Source organism: Mobula hypostoma, chromosome X1 (assembly GCF_963921235.1).
Source record: "Mobula hypostoma chromosome X1, sMobHyp1.1, whole genome shotgun sequence".
NCBI lineage: Eukaryota > Metazoa > Chordata > Chondrichthyes > Myliobatiformes > Myliobatidae > Mobula > Mobula hypostoma.
The window spans coordinates 23,436,274-23,464,016 of record NC_086128.1 but is presented as its reverse complement, the minus strand read 5'-3'; the positions used below and the strand labels follow the sequence as shown (position 1 = coordinate 23,464,016).

Genomic DNA, 27,743 nt, shown 5'->3' with positions numbered 1-27,743 from the left:
GCTTATCTCAGCATCAGGAAAAGTTTCACACTATGATCCTTATAATCTTGATCTCTATTCGGTCCTCCCTCAGCTTCCTGTGCTACACGGAAATCAAACCTAGCCCATCCATCTTCATAATCTCCAGGTCTAAAGATAGAACCTCTTTACAATATCTGAAATGTCAGTTTGAACTGATGCCTCAAAACTAAACTGTGGGATTACGAAACAACTTGGGACACTTTACAGCATAAAAGGTGCTATACCAATATAATTTGTCATTGTAAACACTACAAAACTTATTACTAGAACTACTGATCAGATGCTAAACATAAAACTTTTATTACAATATAAAATTTTGCATTTCAAATCAAAGAACATTTTCCCACAGGTAGTTTTTACATATCATCAATATTGTAAATTATTTTGTGAAGTTTTCCATGTTAATAATTTAAACACCATTATTTGGTTACCAGTGCATACATTTTCATCAGTCAATTTAAGGTATCACTTTATAACCCTCTATCACATCAGTGGAGGTAGATAATATTTAAACATACAGGGAAATGAGAGCTTGCAGGATTTGGTGGAAAAGGGGAATTGAGGCCATGTTCATATTGACTACTGGGGCAGACTTGAGGGGGCCAATTAGCCTGTTCCTGCTCCTACTTTCTTATAAACGCAAGAGATTCTGCAGGTGCTGGAAATCTTGAGTGACACACAGAAAATGCTGGAGGAACTTAGCAAGTCAGACAGTGTCTATGGAGAGGAGTAAACAGTCAATGTTGCAGGCCAAAACCTTCATCAGGATTGGAAAGGAAGGGGGAAGAAGGCAGGATAAGAAGGAGAGGGGAGTGGAAGGAGCACAAGCTGATAGGTGAGACCAGGTGAGGGGGAAGGTGGGTAGGTGGGGGAAGCTGAATGAAGTAAGAAAGAGGATAGGTGAAGGAGGTAAAGTGCTGAAGAAGAAGAAACTAGGGGAGAGGTGATAGGCAGGTGAGAAGAAGGGATGAGAAGGTAACCAGAATGGGGAATGGTAAAGGAGAGAAGGGGGGGGGCGGAGAAATTACTGGAAGTTAGAGAGATCGATGTTCATGCCATCAGGTTGGAGGCTACCCAAGTGGAATATGAGGTGTTGCTCCTCCAACCTGAGCATTGCCTCAGAGTGGAAGTAGATGAGGCCATGGATTGGCATATCAGCATGGGAACGGGAAGTCGAATTGAAATTGGTGGCCGCCAGTAGATCTTGGCTACTGCAACAAGGTACATGATGAAGCATTTCCCGCTAATCTTATGTTCTCTCTGTGTTTCAAGACAAACACTGAAAGCATATAACTGTCCATAATTCTGGTCACCTATCTACAGGAAAGATATAAATAAGACTGAAGGAGTGCAGAGAAAATGTTATAAGGATGCCGTTGGGACTCTAGGACCTAAATTATAGGGAAAGATTGACTTTACTCCCTGGCTGGTAGGGGAATGAGGGGAGATGTGATAGAGGAATACAAAATTACGAGGGCTATTGATAGGGTAAATGCAAGCAGGCTTTCTCCACTGCTAGGATAGACTAGAACTAGGGGTCATAGGTAAAGGGTGAAAGCTGAAATATTTAAGGGAATGCTGAGGAGGAAGTTCTTCACTGAGAGATGATAAGAGTGTGGAACAAGTAGAAGTGGTGGATGCGGGTTCAAATTCAACATTTAAGAGAAATTTGGATAATCACATGGATGGGAGGGGTATGGACGGCTATGATCCAGCTGCAGATTGATAGGACTAGGCAGAAAGTTTAGTATCAACTGGATGGACTGAAGGGCCTGTTTCTATGCTGTAGTCCTCTATGACAAACATATTTCACCCAGACAACCGCACCTCCTCAGATGGAAGCTGAACCACAACCCAAGTGCTAGCCATTTAACCAAGCCAATATCTGAGAAAGTCCAATTCCCTGATACAGGTGCTTACTTCCACATATAATGCAGGGTGATACGCCCAGTGTGGTACGTCCCAAGGTGCTGCCTTCAGATGAGATGCTGGCTCTCACTTCATACTAAGTTCAATTATCATCATGGTGAGTTGCTGCTTCCTTCTACCTCTAGTAAGTCAATGTGGACTTGGCTTTATTTTGTAACTCAACAAATTTCTTGGTTCTGGACTACTGAATTCTGAAAGGTGTTTGCAAAATCAAACAAGGACATTTGCTACAACCAGGATTTTGTGTTAGAGAGCTATATATAGAAGCCAAAAATAAGTCATTCACAACCTTGTGAATAATTAACCTTTGGCAATTTGTTAGACTTGTATATTAATTCAAGTCTTGTTCCATTCTTAAAAAGTCACAGAGAGATAGACTATAGAAACAGACCTTTCAGCCCAACAAGTCTGTACTGACCATGAATTATCCACTTATACTAATCCTATCTTTTATTCTCCCCCCATCTCTAGCCATATTCTACCATTCATGTATTCACTAGGGGAAATTTGCAATGTTCAATTAACCTGCATGCCTTTGGGATGTTTGAGGAGACCCATTTGGTCACAGGGAGAATGTGTAAACTCCACACAGACAGCACAGGAGGTCAGCTTTGGACCCGGGTCTCTGGAATTGTGAGGCAACAGCTCGATCGGCTGCGCCACTATGCCACCAAGATGGCTTCCAAGGCACAGCTGTGCATTTTGTACTTAGAACCACAGTACCATTAATCACAGAGCTAAGTTATACAGCACAATTGAGATGTTACACCAGTACTTGGTGTTGGAACTGCAAGGTATACACTAAAACAGAAATGTAGCCAAAAGGAACTGGATATAGCCCCTTGAAGCCATTTTGCATATTCCTCACACCTCACATCCCCAATTAGCCTGGGTCATCAATCCTCTGCAACTTCTTGTGTCTCCATTGAAAATATTACTGATATCAAAATACTTGGAAAATGCTAACTGGATTGAGCAGAGTCAATGTGATTTATGGAAGGTGAAGCGTGCTTAACTAATCCAGTGGAGGACATATTCTCCAATGCACATGAGGGAGCGCCAGTGAGAGTGGCATGTTTGCATTCAATAACATCCCACAAGGAGGTTGCCGGATGCAGTGAGTGGATGCGGCAAATGGGGTACATTTAAGAGGAAGATTGTGAAAGAGAAAAGGGGGAATAGGAACAGAAAGAGATCAAAGGGGTTGGAGTAGAAGGGGTATAGTGTGGAGTATAAGCACCAGGAGTCATTCACCAACTTCTGATTCTTCGCTGTACATTCTTTGAAATTCCATGTAAAGATGCTTTCTTCTAGCCACCCATCTGCATTTGCAGGTTTTATAGGACTGGAAGAGGCCCTGAGGCAGGTGAGGTTGCACTCTGAGTCCTCAGCAGCATTTACTTTGTCCATGAGGGCTTTGGGTGATAATGGTAATGTGGGTGAGCTGCTGTGTGTCCGTGGGAAGAGATGAGAATTAGTGATAAAACACTGAGGTGCTTCCCTTCCCCACCAAATGGAGGACCCGACGCCACATTAGCTCCACTTGATGCACTTAAGCCGGTTCTTGAAGTAAAGCTGTTTTTCTTGTGTCTGGCCGTCCTCTTCTGTACTCTGGACATAACGTGATTCTTTGTACATTTTGTCATTCTTGGTTTGCTTTGTCCAAGGCATCACGATTTTGGAAGCATGATCAACTTTGATGTCACTGCAAGAGCCAACGTGGAGCGTGCCCAGACCATCAATGAAAAACTCTGCACAGGAAGCAAAGAGTCCATGCAGTCAGCAATTGGGTAGGATGAACTTTTCTCTCCCTAACTCTTGAGCCTCAAGCTGACCTTCTGACCTTCAGTCACTTCCAGCACAATGTCTGCAGACCAGCTCCATGACAATACCCAGTTTGGCCCTTGTTGATATCTTCCATCCCATTGGCTACTGCTCCAACCAAATGATTCCCATCACGTTTAATCTGATCCCTTTTTTAATCTGATCCCTAAAGAGAATATTCACATTGTAATACCTGGTTCCCCCTGCCATCAGCCTCACTTTCAGTTAACCACATTCTGCAAATGGGCAGTATAATGAACTGGTAAGAAGTTACACTTGAGGTTGAGGTTATGTTTGTGATACAACTGTGCAGGTAAAGAATTTAAGTTATTTTCCACCGGAAAACCCAAATTCAAATCATTGAACATCCCTTCTCTGCCTGTGACTAGGGTGCTGCCCTATCCAAGGCCCTCCTCATCATCTTTGGTCAGGATGAAGATGGCTCTGACCTATCGGGCACATGTCTTGTCCTTTACTGCCTACTGCATGTAAATTCAAGTCATTCCCATAATCGCTTGCTTTTATATCTTGCCATTCCGAAGTTCCATTTTCCCCAAAGCCAATACCAATAATTTAGAGCATGGTAAGGTCCCACAGAAGAAATTGTCCTACAATTGGGCTGCAGCCAGCCTAGGTGCCCCAAACACTGTTTTATTTAGCATCAATCCTGTCAAAAAACCACAAAATCAGTCACAAACAATATTGGCAGGAAAAATAAATCAGTTATAATTGAATGGCTGAGTAGACTCAATTGTAAATAGCCCAATTCTGTTCCTATGGTCTTCAATGACAGAAGTCCTGGTGAACAAAATCTATGCTGGTATAGAGACCTTGTGTGCCAATCGGCCGGGTGGTGGGGGGCCGGGCAGAGACAATGATCCAAGAATTGATGTTTGGTTTATTATTGTCACGTGTACCTAAGTACAATGAGTAGCTGTTGTTTACGTGCATTCTGGATAGATCATTCCATACATCAGAACATCGAGGTAGTGCAGAAGGAGAAACAATAACAGAATGCTGAATACAGTGTTGAAGCTGCAGAGAAAGCACAGTGCAGGTAGACATTAAGGTCATGACGAGGTAGGTTAGGAGGTCAAGAGTACTGTACATCTCGGTCGCACAAGATGTGCCAATGAGAGCCCCACACCAGCAAAAGTACCAGTGCTCTTACACACACGCATGTGCACACACACAGAAACTCAAGCACATAGACACACCCACAGACCCACACAGAAACAGACACGTGTGAGTGTGGACGCCCACGTGTACACACAGCAGCACACCTGCACGCTCAATAGCACACATAAACGTACACAGAGAGACACACACAGCAATACAGATCGACATACACCGAGGCACACCCACACACACCCACACACACACTCACACACACACTCACATCACGGGGAGATACACCAGGACTGACAGGCTGCATTCCAACGGCTGGTGAGGAGAATCGGTGTTGCTGGCTCCATCCACCTCTACTCTTCCAGAGGACTTGGATGGACACCAGGACTGGGAGGGTTCCTTGATGAGGCTGATGCATGGGCTAAGGTTTGCGTGTCCCAACACGGCCTGATCACGTGCAGGAGCTGAGGGGCATGGATTAATACAACTCTGTTCTCACACAGGAGGTTGTGTATAGCCAGGAGACCAGTACTTTCACCTCCTGACATAGAACATAGAACGCCGTAGGGCAGTACAGGCCCTTTGGCCCATGATATTGTGCTGACTCTTATACCTACTCTAAGATCAACCTAACCTTTCCCTTCTATATAGCCCTCTATTTTTCTATCATCCACGTGCCTATCAACGAGCCTCTTAAATGTCCCTAATGTAGCTGTCTCTACCACCATCCCTGGCAGTGCATTCCAGGCACCCTCTACTCTCTGTGTAATTAATCACTGGCATCCCCCTATGCCTTCCTTCAATCACCTTAAAATTATGACCTCTTGTATTATCTGTTTCTGCATGGGGAAAAAAGGTATCGACTGCCCACTCTGTCTATGCTTCTTATAATCTTGTACATCTCTCTCAACACACCTCTCATCCTCCTTCACTCTGAACTGTGCCGTCTCCCAGCACCTCCTCACTCTCACCTATTCCAGAGAAAAAACGCCAGTGAGGAGCCTGGTGTCCTCACTCATCAGAGAGATGCCGCTCATGAACCGATAGATCACTATCCTCACTGAGCAGAGAGATGCCAGAACAGGGTAGGTCACTGTCCTGATCGAAAACAAGGGTGGTAGGGAGAGCTTCTACCCCGCCATTCTTTATACAATAATTATGGACTATTGATCTCCCAATCTACCTCATCGTGGCCCTTGCAACATATTGTCTACCTGCACTGTACTCTGTACGGCAGCATAAAGTCCCTCTCCAGCGGGTTTAAGAACTTCCCTATAGCCATTCATAGTCATAGTCATAGTCATAGTCATACTTTATTGATCCCGGGGGAAATTGGTTTTCGTTACAGTTGCACCATAAATAATTAAATAGTAATAAAACCATAAATAATTAAATAGTAATATGTAAATTATGCCAGGAAATAAGTCCAGGACCAGCCTATTGGCTCAGGGTGTCTGACCCTCCAAGGGAGGAGTTGTAAAGTTTGACGGCCACAGGCAGGAATGACTTCCTATGACGCTCTGTGCTGCATCTCGGTGGAATGAGTCTCTGGCTGAATGTACTCCTGTGCCCACCCAGTACATTATGTAGTGGATGGGAGACATTGTCCAAGATGGCATGCAACTTAGCATCCTCTTTTCAGACACCACCGTGAGAGAGTCCAGTTCCATTCAGCTCTTGAGACAACCATAGAACCCAAATCATTACAATTTTGCAACACTTTGATCATTCTACACTGAAGGGAACTTTGATTTGTTCGAATTATGTTACTTCTTGCAAACATTGTGTATATTTTATGTTTTGTGCAGGCTGCTTATCTGATGCTGAGATCCTGCTGCAAGTAAGGTTTCATGGCACCTGTGCATAAATGTATTTGTGCATATGACAATAAACTCAACTTTCACTTTAATATTATATTTTGTATTCTATTTCCTTTTTGCTGCCTCAGTGTACGGATGTATCTGAATGGCACGCAAACAAAAGCTTTCCTCGGTGACAATAATAGATCAATGACTGAATCCCAGTGATGGAGAGCTGACAGCAGTGACACCATTCATGTTTTTATTGGAGGAGCACCATAGCAGCTAGCTGCTGGAGCAAACACCTCCTATTACTTTCAGTGCAGTCTGTGGACTTTAGATGGCGCAAACGCACGCTGCAGTTATTTCTGAAGGTGCCCTGCCACATTCCCTCTTGCCACCTCAGGGACAGCGCTTCTGAGCTTAACCAGACCTGCTCCACAGGTCAGTGAAACTCAGGCTGAAGCTCCCAGCTTCATGCTTCAACTTTTGCTGGGTGCTACAGGGAAAACAATATCATTCTGAAGCCAGGAAAACGTCACACATCACGCGTACAAGGAAGTGCCTGGTCCAGTTTCATTTTTACCCCAAAACGATCTCTAACTGAAGCTACTCCAAATAAAAACACGCTTTCAATCATGTACGCAAGGGGTTCGGCAGATGCTCAGAGGGCACAGCCTCAGAATAGAAGGATATCCCTTTAGAACAGAGCTAAGGAGGAATATCTTTAGCCAAAGGTGGTTAACCTGTGTGATTCATTGCCACAGAGGGCTGTGGAGACCAAGTCAATGGGTGTATTTATGACAGAGATTGATAGGTTATTGATTGGTAAGGGGATTAAGGGCTACAGGGAGAAGGCAGGAAAAATAATCAGCCATGACTAAATGGTGGAGCAGACTTGTTGGGCCGAATGAGCTAATTCTGCTCCTATATCATATGGTCTTATGGTCTTGTCTTGCAGGCCTGAGTTCCAACAGGGTCCACACACACACACACACACACACACACACACACAAGATGCTGGCTCAGTCACTGAGAAGGTTCTGGGCCTCATATAAAGTTGAGGCTTTAGAAGCAGTACGTGTCTTTCTGATCAGGAATAACACACTGATCTTGAGTGGCCCAAAATAGTCTTTCCCAAGTTTTTTTCTGGGCTTTGTCTTACACTATCTTCTAAATATCCACCTTTTACTTTCCCCACCCTGTCCCGAGAACACACCCTGACAGCGACTCACCTAAGTGTCCCTGTCTTGTAATGTGTGGGTCAAACCCCACCTGTTGCACCTTTTCTGTCCGTGCCATGAAAAAATTAATTATGGCGTCCGTAACAACACAGTTGGGGAATCCTTCCACTTTGTGGTAGTATCCTTTCTGGATTCTCAAGCAGTCTCCCTCTTTGCCACCCTGCTCCACACTTAGTTTATGTTGAAATGTTGCTGAATATCTGGTTATCTCTCTCACTGAGCCTCCAACCTATAACAGGAAAGAAAGGAGATGATTTATTTTGGTGGCTATTTGTTATCGGTATATTTTCATACTTTATACTTCCTTATTGAAGGAGATTATTATGGAAGGAACTGCAAGAGGAAGTGGTTGAGACAGGTATATTAACAACATTTATAAGACAGTAGGATAAGTCAAAGGTCAAAGTAAACTTATTATCAAAGTACATATATGTTACCATACTCAACCTTGAGATTTATTTCTCTGCAGACATTTACAGGAAAATAAAGAAAAGACTGCATCTGTAGGTAGTGGAATCAGTTTCAGAGTTGAGGTGAGTGAAGTCATCCACACCGGTTCGAAAGCCTGATGAGTGTCAGGTAACAACTGCTTCTGAACCTGGTGGTGTGGGACCTAAGGCTTCTATCTCCTGCCCGATGATAGTGGCGAGAAGAAGGCATGGCCTGTATGGTGAGGGTCTTTGATGATGGATGCTACTTTCTTGTGACAGCGATCTACATAAATATGTAAATAGAAAGGAAAGCTTTAGAGAGATGGGCTAAATGCAGGCAAATGGCTACCTTGTTCAGCATGGACCAGATGGACTGAAGGGCTCATTTCTATTATGTATGACCCTACATCAACAGTGTTGAGGTCCAGACTGTTGAGAGCTTCAAGTTTCTAGATGTGAGCACCACCAACAGCCTGCCCAGGTCCAATCACGTTGATGCCACAGCCAAGAAAGCTGAGCAACAACCTCTCCCTCCTCAGGAGGCTAAAGAAATTCTGCATGTCCCCATCGACCCTGAACAACTTTTAATGATGCACTATCGAAAGCATTCTGTCCAGATGCAGCACGCCTTTGCACGGCAACGTGTGATGACAAGAAACTGTAGAGAGCTATAGATACAGCTCAGCACATCACGACCGTTCATTATCAGCTGCAAACCATTTTTGCAGGGAGAGGACAGACATTCGGTTAATGTCCATGCAATATCTCACCAGAGAGGTGTAATCTTTCAGTGGCCTCTGTGCCAGACTTCGTGTCTGGGGAATTTGAAAGAGCATTGTGCAGATGGCTACCCTCCACATCCACAATTACACACGGCTCAGCTCATCACAGAAACCAGCCTCCCTTCTGTCGATTCTGTCTATACTTCCCACTACCTCAGTAAAGCAGCCAGCATAATCAAAGACCCCACTCACCCCACAAATTCTTTCTTTTCCCCTCTCTCATCAGGCAGAAGATTCAAAAGTCCAAAAGCACGTACCACCAGGCTCAAGGACAGCTTCTATTCCACTGTTACCAGCCTCTCTTGTATGAAAAGACAAACTGTTGACCTCAAAACCTACCTCGTTATGATCTTATATTTTACTATTTACCTGCATTAAGTTTTCTCTGTATCTGTTACACTTCATCCTACACTCCGTTATTGTTTGACCTTGTTCTACCTCAACACACTGTGTAATGATCTGATCTGTATGAACAGTATGGAAGGCAAGCTTTTCACTATGTCATGGCACATGTGACAAAAATAAACCGATACTAACACCAGTCTGAGTTTATCCATTGATTCAAAGATTAGCTTTATTTGTTACATGTCCATCAGGACGTACGTATAGTGAAATGAGTCCTTTGCATCAAATCATAGCAGCAAGAATTCTACTGGGGCCAGCCAGCAAGTGTCGTCATGCTTCTGCACCAACATAGCATACCTACAGCTTACTGACTCGAACCCGTATGTGTTTGCAACGTGGGAAGAAATGGGATCATCTAGAGGAAACCCACTTGGTCACAGAGAAAACCTACAAACTCCTTAAAGACAGCAGTGGGAATTGAACCCCGATCTGTGATTGCTGGCACTGTGCAGCAATTGCACGTTTTACACGAGGTACAATTTACAGCAGCCAATTAATTATGGTGTCCATAACAACACAGTTGGGGAATCCTTCCACCTTGTGGTAGTATCCTTTCTGGATTTTCAAGCAGTCTCCCTCTTTGCCACCCTGCTCCATGCTAGGTTTATGTTGAAGTGTTGCTGAAACCAGAACACCCGAGGGGAACCCGCTCAGTCACAGGGAGAATGGGCAAACTCAGGAACGAGCCCAGCTCTCTGGGACTGTGAAGCAGCGGCTCTACCTGCTTCATTGGAGTCAAGCTGGCCAACCTATCATTTGCCAGCAGCTGTTATGTGAAGTGAGGACAATCATCTGGCAACCTGTCTCCAACTGTGGCCCCTCTTGAGGAGGTGGGACTTCAGGATCCACACATTGGTCCTGAGCTGCCAACATTGTTGGAAGGGTGTAGTAATAAAAGGGTTAAATTGACCTGTTCAATATTTATTCTCATTGACCCCAATTATTCATGATATACATTAACAATATGGAAGAGGGAACCAAGTGTAGCATATCTAAGTTTGCTGACGACACCAAAAGGAGTTGAAAAGCAAATTGTGCGGAGCATATGGAGAGTCTGCAGGGAGATATAGATAGGTTAAGTGAGTTGGCAAGGGCCTGGCAGATGGGGTACAATGTTGGTTATTGCAAGGTCATCCTCTTTGGAGGGAAATGTGGAAGATCAAATGATTATTTAAATGATAAAAGATTGCAGAGGGATTTGGGAGTGCCTGTGCATGATTTGCAAAAGGTTGATTTGCAGGTGTAACAGGTTATCAGGAAGGCAAATGGAATGCTGGCCTTCATTGCGAGAGGAATTAAATTTAAGAGTAGGGAAGTTATGCTGCAACTGTATAGATTAGATTAGATGAGATTAGATTCAACTTTATTATCATTGTGCCAAGTACAGATACAAAGCCAATGAAATGCATTTAGCATCTGACCAGAAAATGCAAAGAATAGTGTTATTTACAAAATAACTGCAAATAAAAAAAGTGCTACAGCACACAAATATAAAAGTACTGAGACAGTGCAATATGGATGCAATACTGCTTAGCACTGTGATGAGAGGTTCAGCAGGGTCACAGCCTCAGGGAAGAAGCTCTTCCTGTGCCTGCTGGTGTGGGAGCGGAGGCTCCTGTAGCGCCTACCGGATGGGAGGAGAGTAAAAAGTCCATGGTTAGGGTGAGATGCATCCTTGATAATGCTTTTCGCCCTGCCCAGGCAGCGTTTATGATAGATGTTCTCAATGGTGGGCAATTGGGTGCTGATAATCTGCTGGGCAGTTTTCACCACATGCTGGAGTGCTTTGTATAGGGTACAGGTGAGGCAGCATCTGGAGTATTGTGTCCAGTTCTGGTCTCATTACTTGGGGAAAGATATACTGGCTTTGGAGGCACTGTGGAGGAGGTACACCAGGTTGATTCCGGAGATGAGTGGGTTAGCCTAAGAAGAGTGATTGAGTTGCCTGGGATTTTGTTCCCTAGGACTCTGTTTAAGACATAGTTATGTAGATTTTTTGTTAGTAGAGGAAGAAAGTGTTATGGAGAAAAAGCAGGTAGATGGAGCAAAGTCCACGGCCAGATCAGCCATGATCTTATTGAATATTACAGCAAACGACAGGCCAGATAGCCCACTCCTGCTCTTGTTTCTTACTTTCTTAGGAAATGGAATTGGAATTGGTTTATTATTGTCACAGCTATTGTAATAAGGCACAGTGACAAGCTTGACTTGCATACTGTTTATAAAGACCAAATAACCACACAGTGTATCAAGGTAGAACAAGGTAAAACAATAACAGAATGCAGAATAAAGTGTAACAGCTCCAGGGAAAATGCAGCACAAGTAAACAATAAAGTGTAGGATCATAACAAGGTGGACTGTGAGGTCTAGAGTCCATTTTATCATACCAGGAAACCATTCAATAGTGGGGCAGAAGCTGTCCCTGAGCCTGGTGGTAAACGCATTCAGACTTTTGTATCTTCTGCCTGATGGAAGGGGGGGGAGAAGAGAGAATGGTTGGGATCTTTGATTATGCTGGCGACTTTACTGAAGCAGAGGGAATTGTTGATGGAATCCATAGAGGGGACACTGGTTTCCATGACATTCTAAGCTACGTCCACAACTCTTTGCAGTATTTTACAGTCACATACAGAGTAGGTGCCATACCAAGCCATGATGCATCCATATAGAGCGCTTTCTGTGGTTCTTATGTTCTCAAGTGAGCATTGGAGACACATTGACATTGCTTGTCCATTCGGAGTTACCCTGAGGCAAGGTTGAGTTTTCTTAAACTGCTGGTTGTTGTTTAATGCTCTGTACTCTGCTGGGCCACTTCAGAGCCAGCCATGTCGGTGTGGGAATAGAGTGTGTACAACAACAATAAAACAGGGTTTACACAGTGTCTTTCATTAGTAAAAGATCCCTAGGCACTTCACCCTGACACTATCAGGCAACTGTTGACACTGGGCTGCATAAGGAAGTATTCTGACAAAGCTTAGCCAAAGGGGTAGGTTTCAAGAAACATTGCCAAGGAGAACAGAGCGCCTCAGCAACTTGCCAGCTGCAAGCACAGTCCAAGGTTATAGATAAGGGGCCAGAACTGGAGGAACACAGAGCTCTCAGATGGATGTAGCACTGGAATTGGGAGTAGGCCGCCATCCTGAAGCAACAAACATTCTGTAGGAAGAACTCAATGGATCAAACTGTATCGATGTGGGAGGGAAGGAAATGTCGATGTTTCCAGTATAAACTCTGTATCAGGTCTGAGAAATCTTGAAATTTAAACATCTGGGAATTTTTGGCTGATATTTAGAATTTTTCCCACACTTATGATGTCATATGTTGTCAAATTTTGAATACAGGTATTAATGTTCACATCCACCTTGGTGTTGCAGTTTGATGATTCATTCTACTGCTCAATTCCGGGAAAATTTCTACACTTCCCTCTTTCACAAGCTATGTCCTAAAAAAATTTGTGTAACTCAGTAAGTCCCTTCCCTGAATAGCTAATGGAGACATTATGGTCCCAGCTGGTGTCTGCTGAAATGAGCAGTGCTTTACCAATTGCCTTTATTATCTCTTCACACCAATTCCAATCAAGCCCTCGTTCGTGGTAAATGGAAAATATGAAGTCAACTGAAAAAGCTTCAGAAGAGCTAAAAGAGGGTGTCAACAGGAGGTGTGCTGATGCAAGAGTGAAGATAAAAGAAGATGGCGTTGTAGAGGAAGCATCATTGGAGGTGTCCTTTCTGGATCCATCACGGCTTGGTAGGGCAACTGCTTTCCCTAAGACCACAAGAAGTTGCAGAGTTGTGAACACAGCCCAGTTTATCACACAAACCAGCCTCCCCTCCACTGACTCCATCTACACCTCTTGAATTGAACTGAATTGACTTTATTTCTTACATTCTTCACATACATGAGGAGCAAAATCTTTACGTTACGTCTCCGTCTAAATGTGCAGTGTGCAATCACAGTAATTTATAATAATTAATAATAAATAGAACAGTCAATGTAATGCAGAGTACACTCAAATCAGCGTGAGTTCATCAGTCAAGCTGTCCCGGAGCCTGTTTGTCCTGGCTTTTATGCTGCGGTACCGTTTCCCGGATGGTAGCAGCTGGAATAGATTGTGGTTGGGGTGACTTGAGTCCCCAATGATCCTTTGGGCCCTTCCCTTCACACCTGCCTTTATAAAATCCTAAAGGGATTGGACAGGCTAGATGCAGGAAGATTGTTCCCGATGTTGGGGAAGTCCAGAACAAGGGGTCACAGTTTGAGGATAAAGGGGAAGCCTTTTAGGACCGAGATGAGGAAAAACTTCTTCACACAGAGAGTGGTGAATCTGTGGAATTCTCTGCCACAGGAAACAGTTGAGGCCAGTTCATTGGCTATATTTAAGAGGGAGTTAGATATGGCCCTTGTGGCTACGGGAATCAGGGGGTATGGAGGGAAGGCTGGGGCGGGGTTCTGAGTTGGATGATCAGCCATGATCATAATAAATGACGGTGCAGGCTTGAAGGGCCGAATGGCCTACTCCTGCACCTATTTTCTATGTTTCTATGTTTCTATAAGCGTCCTGAATAGTGGGAAGTTCACAACTACAGATGCACTGGGCTGTCTCTCTGCAGATTCCACGATTGAGGGAAGTACAGTTCCCATACCAAGAAGTGATGCAGCCAGTCATGATGCTCTCAATTGTGCCCCTGTAGAAAGTTCTTAGAATTTGGGGGCCCATACCAAACTTCCTCAACTGTCTGAGGTGAAAGAGGCCCTCTTGTTCCTTTTTCACCACACAGCTTGTGTGTACAGACCACTTGAGGTCCTCGGTGACGTGTATGCCAAGGAACTTAAAGCTGCTCACTCTCTCAACCCCAGATCCATTAATATCAATAGGGATTAGCCTGTCTCCATTCCTCCTGTAGTCCACAACCAGCTCCTTTGTTTTTGCGACATTGAGGGAGAGGTTGTTTTCTTGACACCACTGTGTCAGAGAGATGACTTCTTCCCTGTAGGCTGCCTCCTTATTGCTTGAGATTAGGCCAATCAATGTAGTGTCTTCGGCAAATTTAATTAGCAGATTAGAACTGTGGGTGGCGATACAGTCATGGGTATACAGGGAGTAAGGGAGGGGACTCAGTACACAGCCCTGAGGGGCTCCTGTATTGAGAGTCAGAGGGGTGGAGGTGAGGGAGCCCACCCTTACCACCTGCTGGTGATCTGTGTGGACTCCAATGTAGAGATGGCAACCAGTGGTCATTCATAATAATTCCAAAAGAACATCAGTGGCTCAGCCAAGAAACACCACGAGACGTAACATTCTCAAAACCAGGACCTTGCAATCGGCGCTGATCAGACATCTGCTTAAATAATACAACCAACACAGAATCCCTGAGCCTATCGAAGTAAACTTAACAAGATTGAACAGAAAGCACCAGGAGACCACACTTCAAAGAGCAAGTTGCTTGAGAAAAACGCAAAGAACACTGAATGATTAAAAACTTTAGTTAAACAACAATTAACCAGTTCAGGTGCTCTAAAAACGTCAGAGACCAGCGCTCCCCGGCACCCTGCTCAGGCCTGAAGAACTCAATACATATACAAGATGGTAAGATGAGATGTACAAGATGATAAGAGGCATAGATCAACTGGATAGCCAGAGTGTTTATCCCAGGGTGGAAATGGCTAATATGAGGGGATAACATTTTAAGGTGATTGGAGGAAAGTATAAGGGGGGGATATCAGAGATAAATTCTTTACACAGAGAGTGGTGGGTGCGTGGAACGCCCTGCAAGGAGTGGTGGTAGAGGCTGATATATTAGGGATATTTAAGAAATTCTTAGGCAGATGGATGATAAAAATGTAGAGTTATGTAGGAGGGAAAGGTTAGATTGATCTGAGCGTAGGTTAAAAGGTCAGCACAACATTGTGGGCTGAAGGGCATGTACTCTGCTGTTATGTTCAATGTTCTACGTAAACATAATCAAGCACTCTTCCACTCTGGTCGTTCCCCCTTCTCCCCTCTCCCAAGAGGAAAAAGATGCAAAAACTTGAAAGCACCTACCTCCAACTCCAAGGACACTGCTATCAGACCCTCTCTTGAAGACCTCTCATGGCTTAAAAAACAAACTATTGATCTCTCAACCTACCTTATCGTCGTCCTTGCACTTTACTTGCCTGCTCTGAATTTACTCTGTAATTCTAAGGCTATATTCTGTATTATTACCTTTTGTACTAACTCAATGTACTGATGTATGGAATGATCTGTCTGGAAGGCACACAAACAAAATCTTTTCACTGTATCTCACTACGTGTGTTAATTATAAACCAATTACTGATAACAACTTTAGATTCCTCCCTCTCTCTGTTTATATCAAGACTGGCCATTCCTGACTGGCACCCCTCTCTATTTCTTTCATTTCTATATCTTGGCCTACTGGCCAAGTACCAGCAGAGCAGACCATACCACGTTACCACTTTACTGTGTTCTCTGCACATTACACAAAGGAGCTTCACAGCCCCTTGAGAGCCATATAATATCACTCTTCGCTCAATCCTTTGCCCTCCTCCACCTTCTCTGCTACTGTACCTAGACCAAGTTGTTTTTTTCTCTTTCTCGGTTCAGGTGAAATGTTCACTGTTTCTCCTTCCATAGCTGCTGCCTGTCCTGCTGAGTGTTTTCAGCATTTTCTGTTTCCATCAGCCTATGGGAGTGGAAGGAGGTGATCATGAATGCCATGCCAGGCAAGGAGAATTGGTTATGAAAACAGGAAATGATGGAAATATTCAGCACTACATCCATGAAGAGAGACGAAGTGATCACTTTAGGTAGATAAGCTTTCTAATAAATTAAAACATTAACTCTCTTTCTTTGCTCACAGATGCTGCCTGACCTGCTGAGTGTTTCTGGTATTTTCTGTCTTCTGCTTCTGATTTGCAGCCGGTTTCTGCCTTATGAAGGACAGATTTCCTCCCCTAAATGAAGTGACGTCGGAGACCTCAAGGTGCCCCAGACGCTTACCCGGAGCGACCACCGTAAAGCCCCGTTGGTGGACATCCATAGCTGTCGGAAGTGAGGCCTCCGCCGCCGACCTCGGAAATTGAGCCCGAGGCTCAGCTGGAGCGGAGGCCTCCGCAACCGTGACTCCGCTTAAGGACTTGTTTCAGCCAGGAGCCCGGCCATCCGGGATTAAGTGTAGGCTTTGGGGCCCGACCCAATCAACAGCCCAGGCCCCCGGAGGCTGGAAGTGGCAGCGGAGCCTCCCCCGTCACTCGGCCCGACCCAGAGCACCCAACGATGCAACCCGCCGATTGATCCCTGCGGGACACGTCCACCAACCTCAAAGAGCTGACAACAACACACTGCATCGATGGAAACCTGGAAAGATGCACTATTTACCGAGGAAGCGTGGGAAAAGAGCTGGGTTGCTAGTCAGATTGAAGCTGAGGGGCTTCGGGGTCCCTCTGCCCACCATCCTACTAGCTAATGTGCAAGCCATCGAGAACAAGGTGGATGATCTTAAAGGGAGACTCACCTACTGCAGAGAGATGCAGAACTGCTGTGTATTCTGTTTCACCGAGACCTGGCTCTCCCATGCCACCCCCGATTGTGCCATCCAACCGGAGGGATTTTCGATCCATCGGATGGACCGCACGATGTCTTCGGGCAAGACAAGGGGAGGTGGTGTCTGCCTACTGATCAACACTGGGTGGTGCTCGGACACAGTGGCACTGACAAGCTCCTGCAGCCCGGACCTGGAACACCTGTCCGTGAAGTGTCGTCCCTACTACCTGCCATGGGAATTCACCTCGGTCATACTGACAGCGGTCTACATTCCCCCCCAGGCGGACATGGGGTGTGCTCTGAACATACTGTATGCCAACATCAGTGAACTTGAAACCAGGTATCTGGAGGCTTTGCTCATTACAGCCAGGGACTTTAACCAGGCCAACCTCAGAAAGGCACTGCCAAAGTTATACTAACATGTCTCCTGCCCCACTAGAGGCCCGAATATACTTGACCACTGCTACACAGCAGTCAAGGATGCCTACTGTTCCATCCCACGACCTCACTTTGGAAAATCGGACCATCAGGCCGTACTCCTCCTCCCGGCTTACAAACAGAAACTGAAGCAGGAGGTCACGGTGTCAAAAGTAGTGTCACGTTGGACAGAGGAAACGGATGAGGTCCTCCGTGAATGCTTTGAATCGGTGGACTGGTTAGTATTCAAGGATTCGGCAGCTAACCTCGATGAGTATGCCTCAGCTGTCACGGACTTTATTTGGAAACACTCGGAGGACTGTGTGTCTCGCAAGACGATCCAGGTATTCCCTAACTGGAAACCTTGGATGAGTTATGAGGTCAAGTCCTTTTTAAAGGCTAGAGCTGCGGCTTTTAGGTCCGGGGATACCAGTCGCTACACAGAATCCAGGCGTGAACTCCGGAAAGCCATTAAGGGCGCCAAGAGGCAATATCGAGCCAAGTTGGAAGCCCAGGCTAACCAGAGGGATGCCAGTAGACTATGGCAGGGTCGAAATGAGATTACTGGGTGCAAAGAAAAGGCTGGGAATATCAATAACTGTGGCGCTTCTCTTCCTGATGAACTTAACGTATTCTACGCAAGATTCGAACAGAAGAGGAGCGTCCCGCTCCCTCCGGATGAACCGGACCTGGTGGTATCAAGATTCATCATCACCGAGGAAGACGTTAGAAGGGCCTTCCTGAAGATAAATTCAAGGAAGGCAACAGGCCCAGATGGCGTCCCGGGACGGGTTCTCTGGGCCTGTGCAAGCAAGCTAGCTGGAGTTTGCTGACACCTTCAGCTGCTCCTTGCTTCAGTCTAAGATCCCCTCATGTTTTAAGAAGGCAACGAAAATCCCGGTGCTGAAGAAGAGCAAGGTGGCATGCCTGAATGACTATCGACCTGTGGCTCTGACATCAATTGCTATGAAGTGCTTCAAGCGATTGGTTATGGCACACATCAACCACAGCCTACCGGTCAACCTCGACGCTTTGCAACAGGTCAACAGCAGATGCCATCTCTCTGGTCCTACATTCCTTCTTAGAACACCTGGAGAATAAAGACGCATACGTAAGGCTCCTTTTCATTGACTACAGCTCTGCCTTTAATACCGTCATTCCAAATAAACTAATTCCTAAGCTCTAGAACCTGGGCCTTAGCACTCAGATCTGCAGCTGGATCTTCAACTTCCTCACAGACAGGACCCAGGCTGTAAAAATAGGGGACAAGCTCTCCTCTACAATCACTCTGAGCACCGGTGCCCCACAAGGCTGTGTACTCAGTCCCCTGCTGTACTCACTGTACACCCATGATTGTTTAGCCAAGTTTCCATCGAACTCAATATATAAGTTTGCTGATGACACAACAATTGTAGCCCGTATCTCGGGTAATGATGAGTTTGAGTACAGAGAGGAAATTAAGAACTTGGTGGCATGGTGCGAAGACAACAACCTATCCCTCAACGTCAGCAAGACGAAAGAATTGGTTGGTGACTTCAGAAGGAGTAGCGATGACCCAATTTACATCAGTGGTGCGCAAGTGGAACAGGTCAAAAGCTTTAAGTTCCTCAGGGTCAATATCACAAATGACCTGACTTGGTCCAACCAAGCAGAGTCCACTGCCAAGAAGGCCCACCAGCGCCTTCACTTCCTGAGAAAACTAAAGAAATTTGGCCTGTCCCCTAAAACCCTCACTAATTTTTATAGATGCACCGTAGAAAGCATTTTTCTAGGGTGCATCACAACCTGGTATGGAAGTTGTCCTGTCCAAGACCGGAAGAAGCTGCAGAAGATCATGAACACGGTGCAGAACATCACACAAACCAATCTTCCGTCCGTGGACTCACTTAACACCCCACGCTGTCGCAGCAGTGCTGCCAGGATAATCAAGGACACGACCCACTCAGCCAACACACTTTTCATCCCTCTTCCTTCCGGGAGGAGGCTCAGGAGCTTGAAGACTCGTACGGCCAGATTTGGGAACAGCTTCTTTCCAACTGTGATAAGACTGCTGAATGGATCCTGACCCAGATCTGGGCCGTACCCTCCAAATATCCAGACCTGCATCTCGGTTTTTTTGCACTACCTTACTTTCCATTTTACTATTTTCTATTTATGATTTATAATTTAAATTTTTAATGTTTACTATCGATTTGTAATCCAGGGAGCGAGAAGCGCAGAATCAAATATCGCTATGCTGATTGTACGTTCTAGTATCAATTGTTTGGTAACAATAAAGTATTAGTGAGCCAGTTGGAAATTGGAATTTCCAGCACATCCTTCACAGTAAGGAAAGCTCACCAATGCTTCTACCGTCTGAAGTGGCTGAATAGAGCTGGACTGTGCACATCCATACTCACATCATCCTACAGATGTGCAGTAGACAGTATCCTAAACTGCTGCAAGTCAAGCCAAGTCAAGTCGCTTTTATTGTCATTTCAACTATAACTGCTGGTACAGTACACAGTAAAAATGAAACAACGTTCCTCCAGGACCATGGTGCTACATGAAACAACACAAAACTACACTAGACGTTAGAGCTGCACAAGACTACATAAAGTGCACAAAACAGTGCAAGGTACCATCACTGCATGGTACAGAAACTACACTGTGGTGGACTGGAAGGCTCGACACCGGGTAGTCAAAACTGCCCAACACATCACTGGCACCAGCCTACCCACTATCAAGGACATACAGTATATACAGAAAGGGGCCGGGAAAGGGTCAGTAACATCATGAAGAATCCCACCTACCATGCTCATGGACTGTTTGTCCCACTCCTATCAGGGAGGAGGATATGCAGCATCCAAACCAGGACCATCAGACTCGAAAACAGTTACTTTCCCCAAGCAGTAAGGCTGATCAACACCTCCACCCACTAACCCACCCATCCACACCCCCATCCACAACTACTTCATTATTTCCCATCAGTCACTTTATGTACAGACACTTTTGTGCCTAATGTCACTTTATGGACATGCAATCAATTTATGTATTTTATGTTTTATTGTGTGATTTTTAAAAAAGTTTTATTATTGTGTTCTTTATCTTTTCTGTTTATTTTGTGCTGAATTGGATCCAGAGTGACAATTATTTCATTCTCAGAATCAGAATTCAGATTCAGAATCAGGTTAATTATCACCGGTATGTGACGTGAAACTTGTTAACTTAGCAGTTAAACTTGTGAACATCATCGATGGATCAGAAGTGGAAAGGGTGAGGAGCTTCAAGTTCCTGGGAGTCAATATCTCTGCAGATCTATCCTGGGTCCAACATACTGACGCAATTACAAAAACGGCCATACTTACTTCATTAGGAGTTTTGGGGAGGCGTGGTATGAGACCAAAGATTCTTGGAATTTCTACAGATATACTGTGGAGAGCATTCTAACTGGTTGCTTCATCATCTGGTATGGAGTGGGCACTGCACAGGATCAGAAAAAGCTGCAGAAAGTTGTCAACTCAGCCAGTTTCATGGGCACTAGCCTCCCCAGCATTGAGGAAGTACTCAAAAATATGGCATCCATCATTAAGAGCCCCCATCACTCAAGACGAGCCCCCCCTCTCATTGCTACCTTCAAGGAGGAGATACAGGAGCCTGGAGACACACACTCGACATTTTAGGAACAGCTTCTTCCTCTCTGCCATCAGAATTCTGAATGGACAATGAACCCATGAACATTACCTCAATATTTTTTCTCCTTTTTTTTTGCTCTCTTTTTGCACTATTTATTTAATTTAACTTTTTAAACATGTGTGGGCACGTGGCCAAGTGGTTAAGGCATTTGACTAGCGACCTGAAGGTCGTGAGTTCGAGCCCCAGCCGAGGGAATGTGTTGTGTCCTTGAGCAAGGCACTTAATCACACAGTGCTCTGCGATGACACCGGTGCCAAACTGTATGGGTCCTAATGCCCTTCCCTTGGACAACACTGGTGTCGTGGAGAGGGGAGACTTGCAGCATGGGCAACTGCTGGTCTTCCATACAACCTTGCCCAGGCCTGCACCCTGGAGAGTGAAGACTTTCCAGGTGCAGATCCATGATCTCGCAAGACTAATGGATGCCTTAATTTTTAAACATATTTCTTATTGTAATTTATAGTTTTTTTAAAATTATTATGTACTGTAATGTACTCCTGCCGCAAAACAACAAATTTCATGACATATGCCAGTGAAATTAAACCTGATCCTGAATCTGATTCTGATTTTGATTCTGATTCTGACTTGTGGGCCGAAGGGCCTGTTCCTGTGCTGTACTGTTCTATGTTCTGTGTATGTCTCCCCTCACACAATTCCTGTTTAACCCAAGGCAGTGAGCTCACCATGTCCAGAGTGGTTTTCTCCAGGATCTCCACCATCTTTTCCAGCTTGGTGTCTGAAGCGAAGATGAAGTCATCATCGACCCAGAGCAGATACTTTGTTTTGACCTGGGAGACAGCCAAGTTCCGCCCTGCAAACCAACCCTGTCAGGGGAAGAAAGTTGTCAGCAAAATTAATTTTAATTAGACAACAACACATCAAATAATGGGTTTGGATGCAATAGGCCTAGGAGGTGTGGAGCATGCTTTCAGAATTATCACTGATTTATACTCAAACATTGAAGAAGTCTTCAGTGTCCTGCCTCAACGACTACTGTCCCATTGCACTCACATCCATCATCATGAAGTGTTTCGAGAGGCTCGTCATGAGGCACATCAAGACCCTGCTGCCCCCCTCACTAGACCCCCCTGCAGTTCGCGTACCGTCCCAACTGTTCAACAGACGACGCCATTGCCATCACCCTCCACCTGGCCCTAATCCCCCTGGACAAAAAAGACACGTACATTTGAATGCTGCTCATAGACTTCAGTTCAGCATTCAACACAATCATTCCTCAGAAACTGATTGGAAAGCTGAAACTACTGGGCCTGAACACCTCCCTCTGCAACTGGATCCTAGACTTCCTGACTAGGAGACCTCAGTCAGTCCAGATCGGGAGCAGCATCTCCAACACCATCACACTGAGCGCGGGGGCCCCCCAGGGCTGTGTGCTCAGTCCACTGCTGTTCACTCTGCTGACCCACGACTGTGCTACAACACACAGCTCGAACCACATCATCAAGTTCACCGATGATACGACCGTGGTGGGTCTCATCAGCAAGAACGATGAGTCAGCATACAGAGAGGAGGTGCAGCGGCTAACGGACTGGTGCAGAGCCAACAACCTGTCTCTGAATGTGAACAAAACAAAAGAGATGGTTGTTGACTTCAGGAGGACACGGAATGACCACTCTCCACTGAATATCGACAACTCCTCCGTAGAGATCGTTAAGGGCACCTAATTTCTTGGTGTTCACCTGGCAGAGAATCTCACCTGGTCCCTCAACACCAGCTCCATAGCAAAGAAAGCCCAGCAGCATCTCTACTTTCTGCGAAGGCTGAGAAAAGTCCATCTCCCACCCCCGCCCCATCCTCACCACATTCTACAGAGGATGTATTGAGAGCATCCTGAGCAGCTGCATCACTGCCTGGTTCGGAAATTGCACCATCTCGGATCGCAAGACCCTGCAGTGGATAGTGAGGTCAGCTGAGAAGATCATCGGGGTCTCTCTTCCCGCCATTACAGACATTTACACCACACCCTGCATCCGTAAAGCAAACAGCATTATGACCCCACGCACCCCTCATACAAACTCTTCTCCCTCCTGCCATCTGGCAAAAGACACCGAAGTATTCGGGCTCTCACGACCAGACTATGTAACAGTTTCTTCCCCCAAGTCATCAGACTCCTCAATACCCAGAGCCTGGACTGACACCAACCTACTGCCCTCTACTGTGCCTATTGTCTTGTTTATTATTTATTGTAATGCCTGCACTGTTTTGTGCATTTTATACAGTCCTGGGTAGGTCTGTAGTCTAGTGTAGTTTTTGTGTTGTTTTACGTAGTTCAGTGTAGTTTTTGTATTGTTTCATGTAGCACCATGGTCCTGAAAAACATTGTCTTGTTTTTACTGTGTACTGTACCAGCAGTTATGGTCGAAATGACAATAAAAAGTGATTTGACTTGACTTGAAACATTCAAATAAAGAGTGTCTTAAGTGACACTTTTTAGACAAATACAGGATAAGAAGTTACCTAATCTGTCTCCAGATTCACAGAGAAACTCTTTGGTCTATGCACAGCTCATTCTGTATTTTTAGACTGGGATTTTGCCAGGTTACCACAGCAGAGTTTAAGAAATCTAGCCCACAAACACATTTTCCAGACTGCCAATTACTAACTGGTGGCGTTCTGTGCCTTGTTGCAGCTAAGCCTCAAGTCTATACAAGCCTCGTGGAACAAGGAAACAAGCAGCAAAGTACTTGTCCGTGCCAAAATTCATGGACCATCTAAAAAGCACGGCTTTTTAAGGGTTAATTCATAAGGACTAATTCATAAGACATCCCCGGTCTTGTGCTACTGAAAGACTATTGCAAAAATGAAAATAGGAAAGGTTCTGATTTCATTTGTGTCTAAGTACAGTGAATGCTTTCAAAGTTTGCCACATGCACTATTTGGCTTTTGCTCAGAGGTTTGCTAAGTTCTTCTTTGTTATATTCTTTTAATATTTCAAGGCTTTGAATGTCACTGTGAAATGAGGTAACTGGCTATTCCTTTGAGGTTCTAGACCAGAGAATGGACTCCTTGAGAGCCTTTACACTCAAGGTATCTTTCACTAACTGAGCAGAGGCCACAGACCCACCAGCTCTTGGCATGGACAGAGCGAGAGGCTGATTAACTAAAAACAGAGTCAATAGTGCATTTTCAGACTTGTCGTCAGTAACTAGTGGTGTGGCACAGGGATCGCAGCTGAGGGTTCAGCTGCTTGCAGCTACTTTGGATGAAGGATCCAAGCACAGTGCACCAATCTGTCTGACAATGCATTGGTAGGTGGGCTAAAAAACTGTGTGATTGATTAAAAAGTGTCTACAGAGGCATATAGGTAGATTAAGTGAAGGGGCAAGAAGTTGTCAGATGGAGTATAATGTGGGAATATATGAGGTTACTCACTCTGGACTCTCAACTGTGGTACAAAGGGATCAGAGATACTGGTACATGAAAATCAAAGTTAGCATGTAGATACAGCAAGTAATCTGGAAGGCAGATGGAATGTTAGCTCTTATTTCAACTGGTATGGCATATGGAATTGTTTTGATGCAATGTTGGAGTATACTGGTGAAACCATAGCTGGAATACTGTGTACACTCGTGGTCTCCATGTTTAAGGATAGATGTACTTGCATTGGAGGCTATGTAGAGACTCCTGGGATGAAAGGGCTGATCTCTGAAAGGAGCATGATCAGGTCCAGCACTCAGTGAAGTTCAGGGGAATGATTCTGACAGCATCAGAATCAGAATCAAGTTTATTTCCACTGATGTATGTCGTGAAATTTGTTGTTTGGTGGCAGCAGTACAGTGCAAGACATAAAAATGTTACTATAAGTTACAATAAGAAATAGAAACAAAATAAATAAGTAGTGCCAAAAGAAAGTAAAAAGTTTAGTTGCGTTCATGGATTCATGGCCCATTCTGAAATCTGATGACCTAGGAGAAGAAGCTATTCTTGAATTTGGAAAAATGGGCTGGAAAGATGGCAGATGGAATTTAATGCAGCCAGGTGCGAGTTTTGCACTTTAGTAGGACCAGCCAGGGTAGATCTTACACAGTGAACAGTAGGGCACTGAGGAGTGCACTAGAACAAAGGGATCTGGGAATACAGATACATAATTCATTGAAAGTGCTGTCACAGGTAGATTGGGTCGTAAAGAAAGCTTTTGGCACATTGGCCTTCATAATCAATGTATTGAGTACAGGAGATGGGATGTTATGTTGAAGACATATAAGACACTGGTGAGGCCTAATCTGGTGTATTGTGTGCAGTTCTGGGCACCTACCTACAGGAGAAATGTCAACAAAGTTGAAAGAGTACAGAGAAAATTTACAAGGATGTTGCCAGGTCTGGAGGACCTGAGTTGTAAGGAAATATTGAATAGGTTAGGACTTTATCCCTTAGAACATAGAAGATTGAGAGGAGATTTGATAGAGGTAAACAAAATTATGAGGGGTATAGATCAGGTAAATGCAAGCAGGCTTTTTCCACTGAGGTGGGATGGGACTACAACCAGAGGTCATGGCTTAAGGGTGAAGGGTGAAAGGTTTAAGGGGAACACGAGGGGAAACTTCTTCACTCAGAGGGTCATGAGAGTGAGGAACGAGCTGCCAGTGCAAAAGGTCCATGCGAGCTCCACTTCAAAGCCTAAGAAAAGTTTGGATAGGTTAATAGGTAGTAAAAATACGGTCCCAGTGCAGGGCAATGGGAGCAGCAGTTTAAATGGTTTCGACATGGACTACATGGGTCAAAGGGCCTGATTCTGTGCTGTACTTTTCTGTGACTTTATGAATCCTTGAGCTGACCAAAATGAAATATATAAGATCCCAAAGGTATTGATCGGGTATCCTGAAGGGTCTAGAGTGGGTGCTGAGACCATATTTCCCCTGATGGGGTTATCTATAACCAGGAGACATCATTTCAGAATAAGGACCCCCTTCCTCCCCCCATCTCAGGGGGAGATAAGGTAGGATTTAATTTCTTTGGAATTCTCTACCTCCGAGAATGAGGAGGGAGAGTTATTGAATAAATTCAGTGAAGATTGATATACATTGAAGCCACAAGGGATTCAAGGGCTATGTGAAGAGAGCAAGGAAGTGGTGCTGAGTCCAAAATTGAATCAGTCACGATTTTACTGAATGGCTGAGCAGGGCTGATGTGCTGACCAGTGAATTCCTATTGCCATTTCTTATGTTCTTGTGTCCCTTCAAGCCACCCGACCTCGCACATGCCACCTCAGCTATTTACGGTGGGCATCCGTGTCGAAGACTCTCTCTCAGCAAAATGCAACTTCGCCAGCTCTCTCTTTCACAGGAAAGGGTACCTTCAACCGGGCAGAGGATGGTGCGAGGTGACCAGTTATCCCGAGTGCCAGGCACAGAGAGAGTGCTCAGCGATCACGATATAGCAGGCTGCTATTAGTGAGTGCCTGTCTCAGATTAGACAGCAGATGAAACCTAGAATCAGAATCAGGTTTATTATCACTGGCATATGTCGTAAAATTTGTTGTTTTGCAGAGATAAAATTTCCTGTAAGTTCCAATAATAAATAAATAATGCAAAATCGGAATAGTGAGTTAACGTTCATGAACCATTCAGAAATCTAATGGCGGAGGGGAAGGTGTTCCTGAATCATTAGCTGTGGGTCTTCAGGCTTCCGTACCTCCTCCCTGATGGTGGCAATGAGAAGAGGGCATGTCCCGGATGGCAAAGGTCCATGATGATGGATGCCGACATCTTAAGGCATCATCTCTTGAAGATATGGGGAGGGTGGCGCCTCTGATGGAGCTGGCTGTGTCTACAACTCTCTGCAGTCTCTTTCACTCCTGCACATGGCAGGCTCTGATAAATCTATAGAAACTTGTAAGGGCCTTTGGTGACATACCAAATCTCCTCAGATTCCTAATGAAGCATAGCCACTGGTGTGCCTTATCTGTGTTTGCATCAATGTGTTGGACCCAGGAGAGATCCTCCGAGGTGCTGATGCCTAGGAACTTGAAACTGCTCACCCTTTCCAATGCTGATCCCTTGAAGAGGACCAGTGCGTGTTCCCTCGACCTCCCCTTCCATAAGTCCACAGTCATTTCACCAGTCTTGCTAATGTTGAGTGCAAAGTTGTCGCTGCCACACCACTCAGCCAGCTGACTGAGATCAAGCAGGAGGTGACTGTGATAACATAGGTTGTTGGCTGCAGTGCAGTGATTCTCCTACAGTTGGCATGGGGCACTGATCTGGAACCTTGTGCTGCAGCAGATCGGCTAACTCTGCCTGCCAGAGGTAGGTGCCACCCACCTTTGGGGCACGTTGGAATGGGCACACAGTTGTCTTGACATGGTAGGTCTTATGGCATGGGAGTTCCCAGCCTCATTTTCTGCAGGGTTAACAAGAGAAAGTGAGCAGAAGACAAGAAAACCGCTTGCTCTTTTACAACCAAGTGTAAGAGGGCTGAATTGGCAACCATGAACATTGCAGCTGGCACACTTGCTTTGACCAAGGTGAGGCCTAAAGATCGGTACATCTTCTGCACAGGGCTCAGTGCCAAGAAAGCAGTGACCTTAT

At 45.0% G+C, this 27,743-nt stretch overlaps 1 protein-coding gene across 4 annotated transcripts in view; it reads right to left on the bottom strand.

Moving 5' to 3' along the window:
• Positions 1-304: 304 nt before the first annotated feature.
• Positions 305-27,743, bottom strand: part of LOC134340586 (beta-1,4 N-acetylgalactosaminyltransferase 1-like) — an 89,685-nt gene continuing 62,246 nt past the window's right edge. For 3 of the 4 annotated variants that reach the window (XM_063038005.1, XM_063038006.1, XM_063038008.1), the window contains 3 exons: positions 21,882-22,022; positions 7,937-8,174; positions 305-3,701 (listed from right to left, as the gene is read on the bottom strand). In XM_063038005.1, coding sequence (XP_062894075.1) covers positions 3,484-3,701; positions 7,937-8,174; positions 21,882-22,022 — 597 coding nt within the window. In that variant the 3' untranslated portion in view covers positions 305-3,483. Of the gene's footprint in view, positions 3,702-4,567; positions 4,810-7,936; positions 8,175-21,881; positions 22,023-27,743 lie in introns of those variants that run through there. The other variant, XM_063038007.1, reaches the window with a different exon arrangement.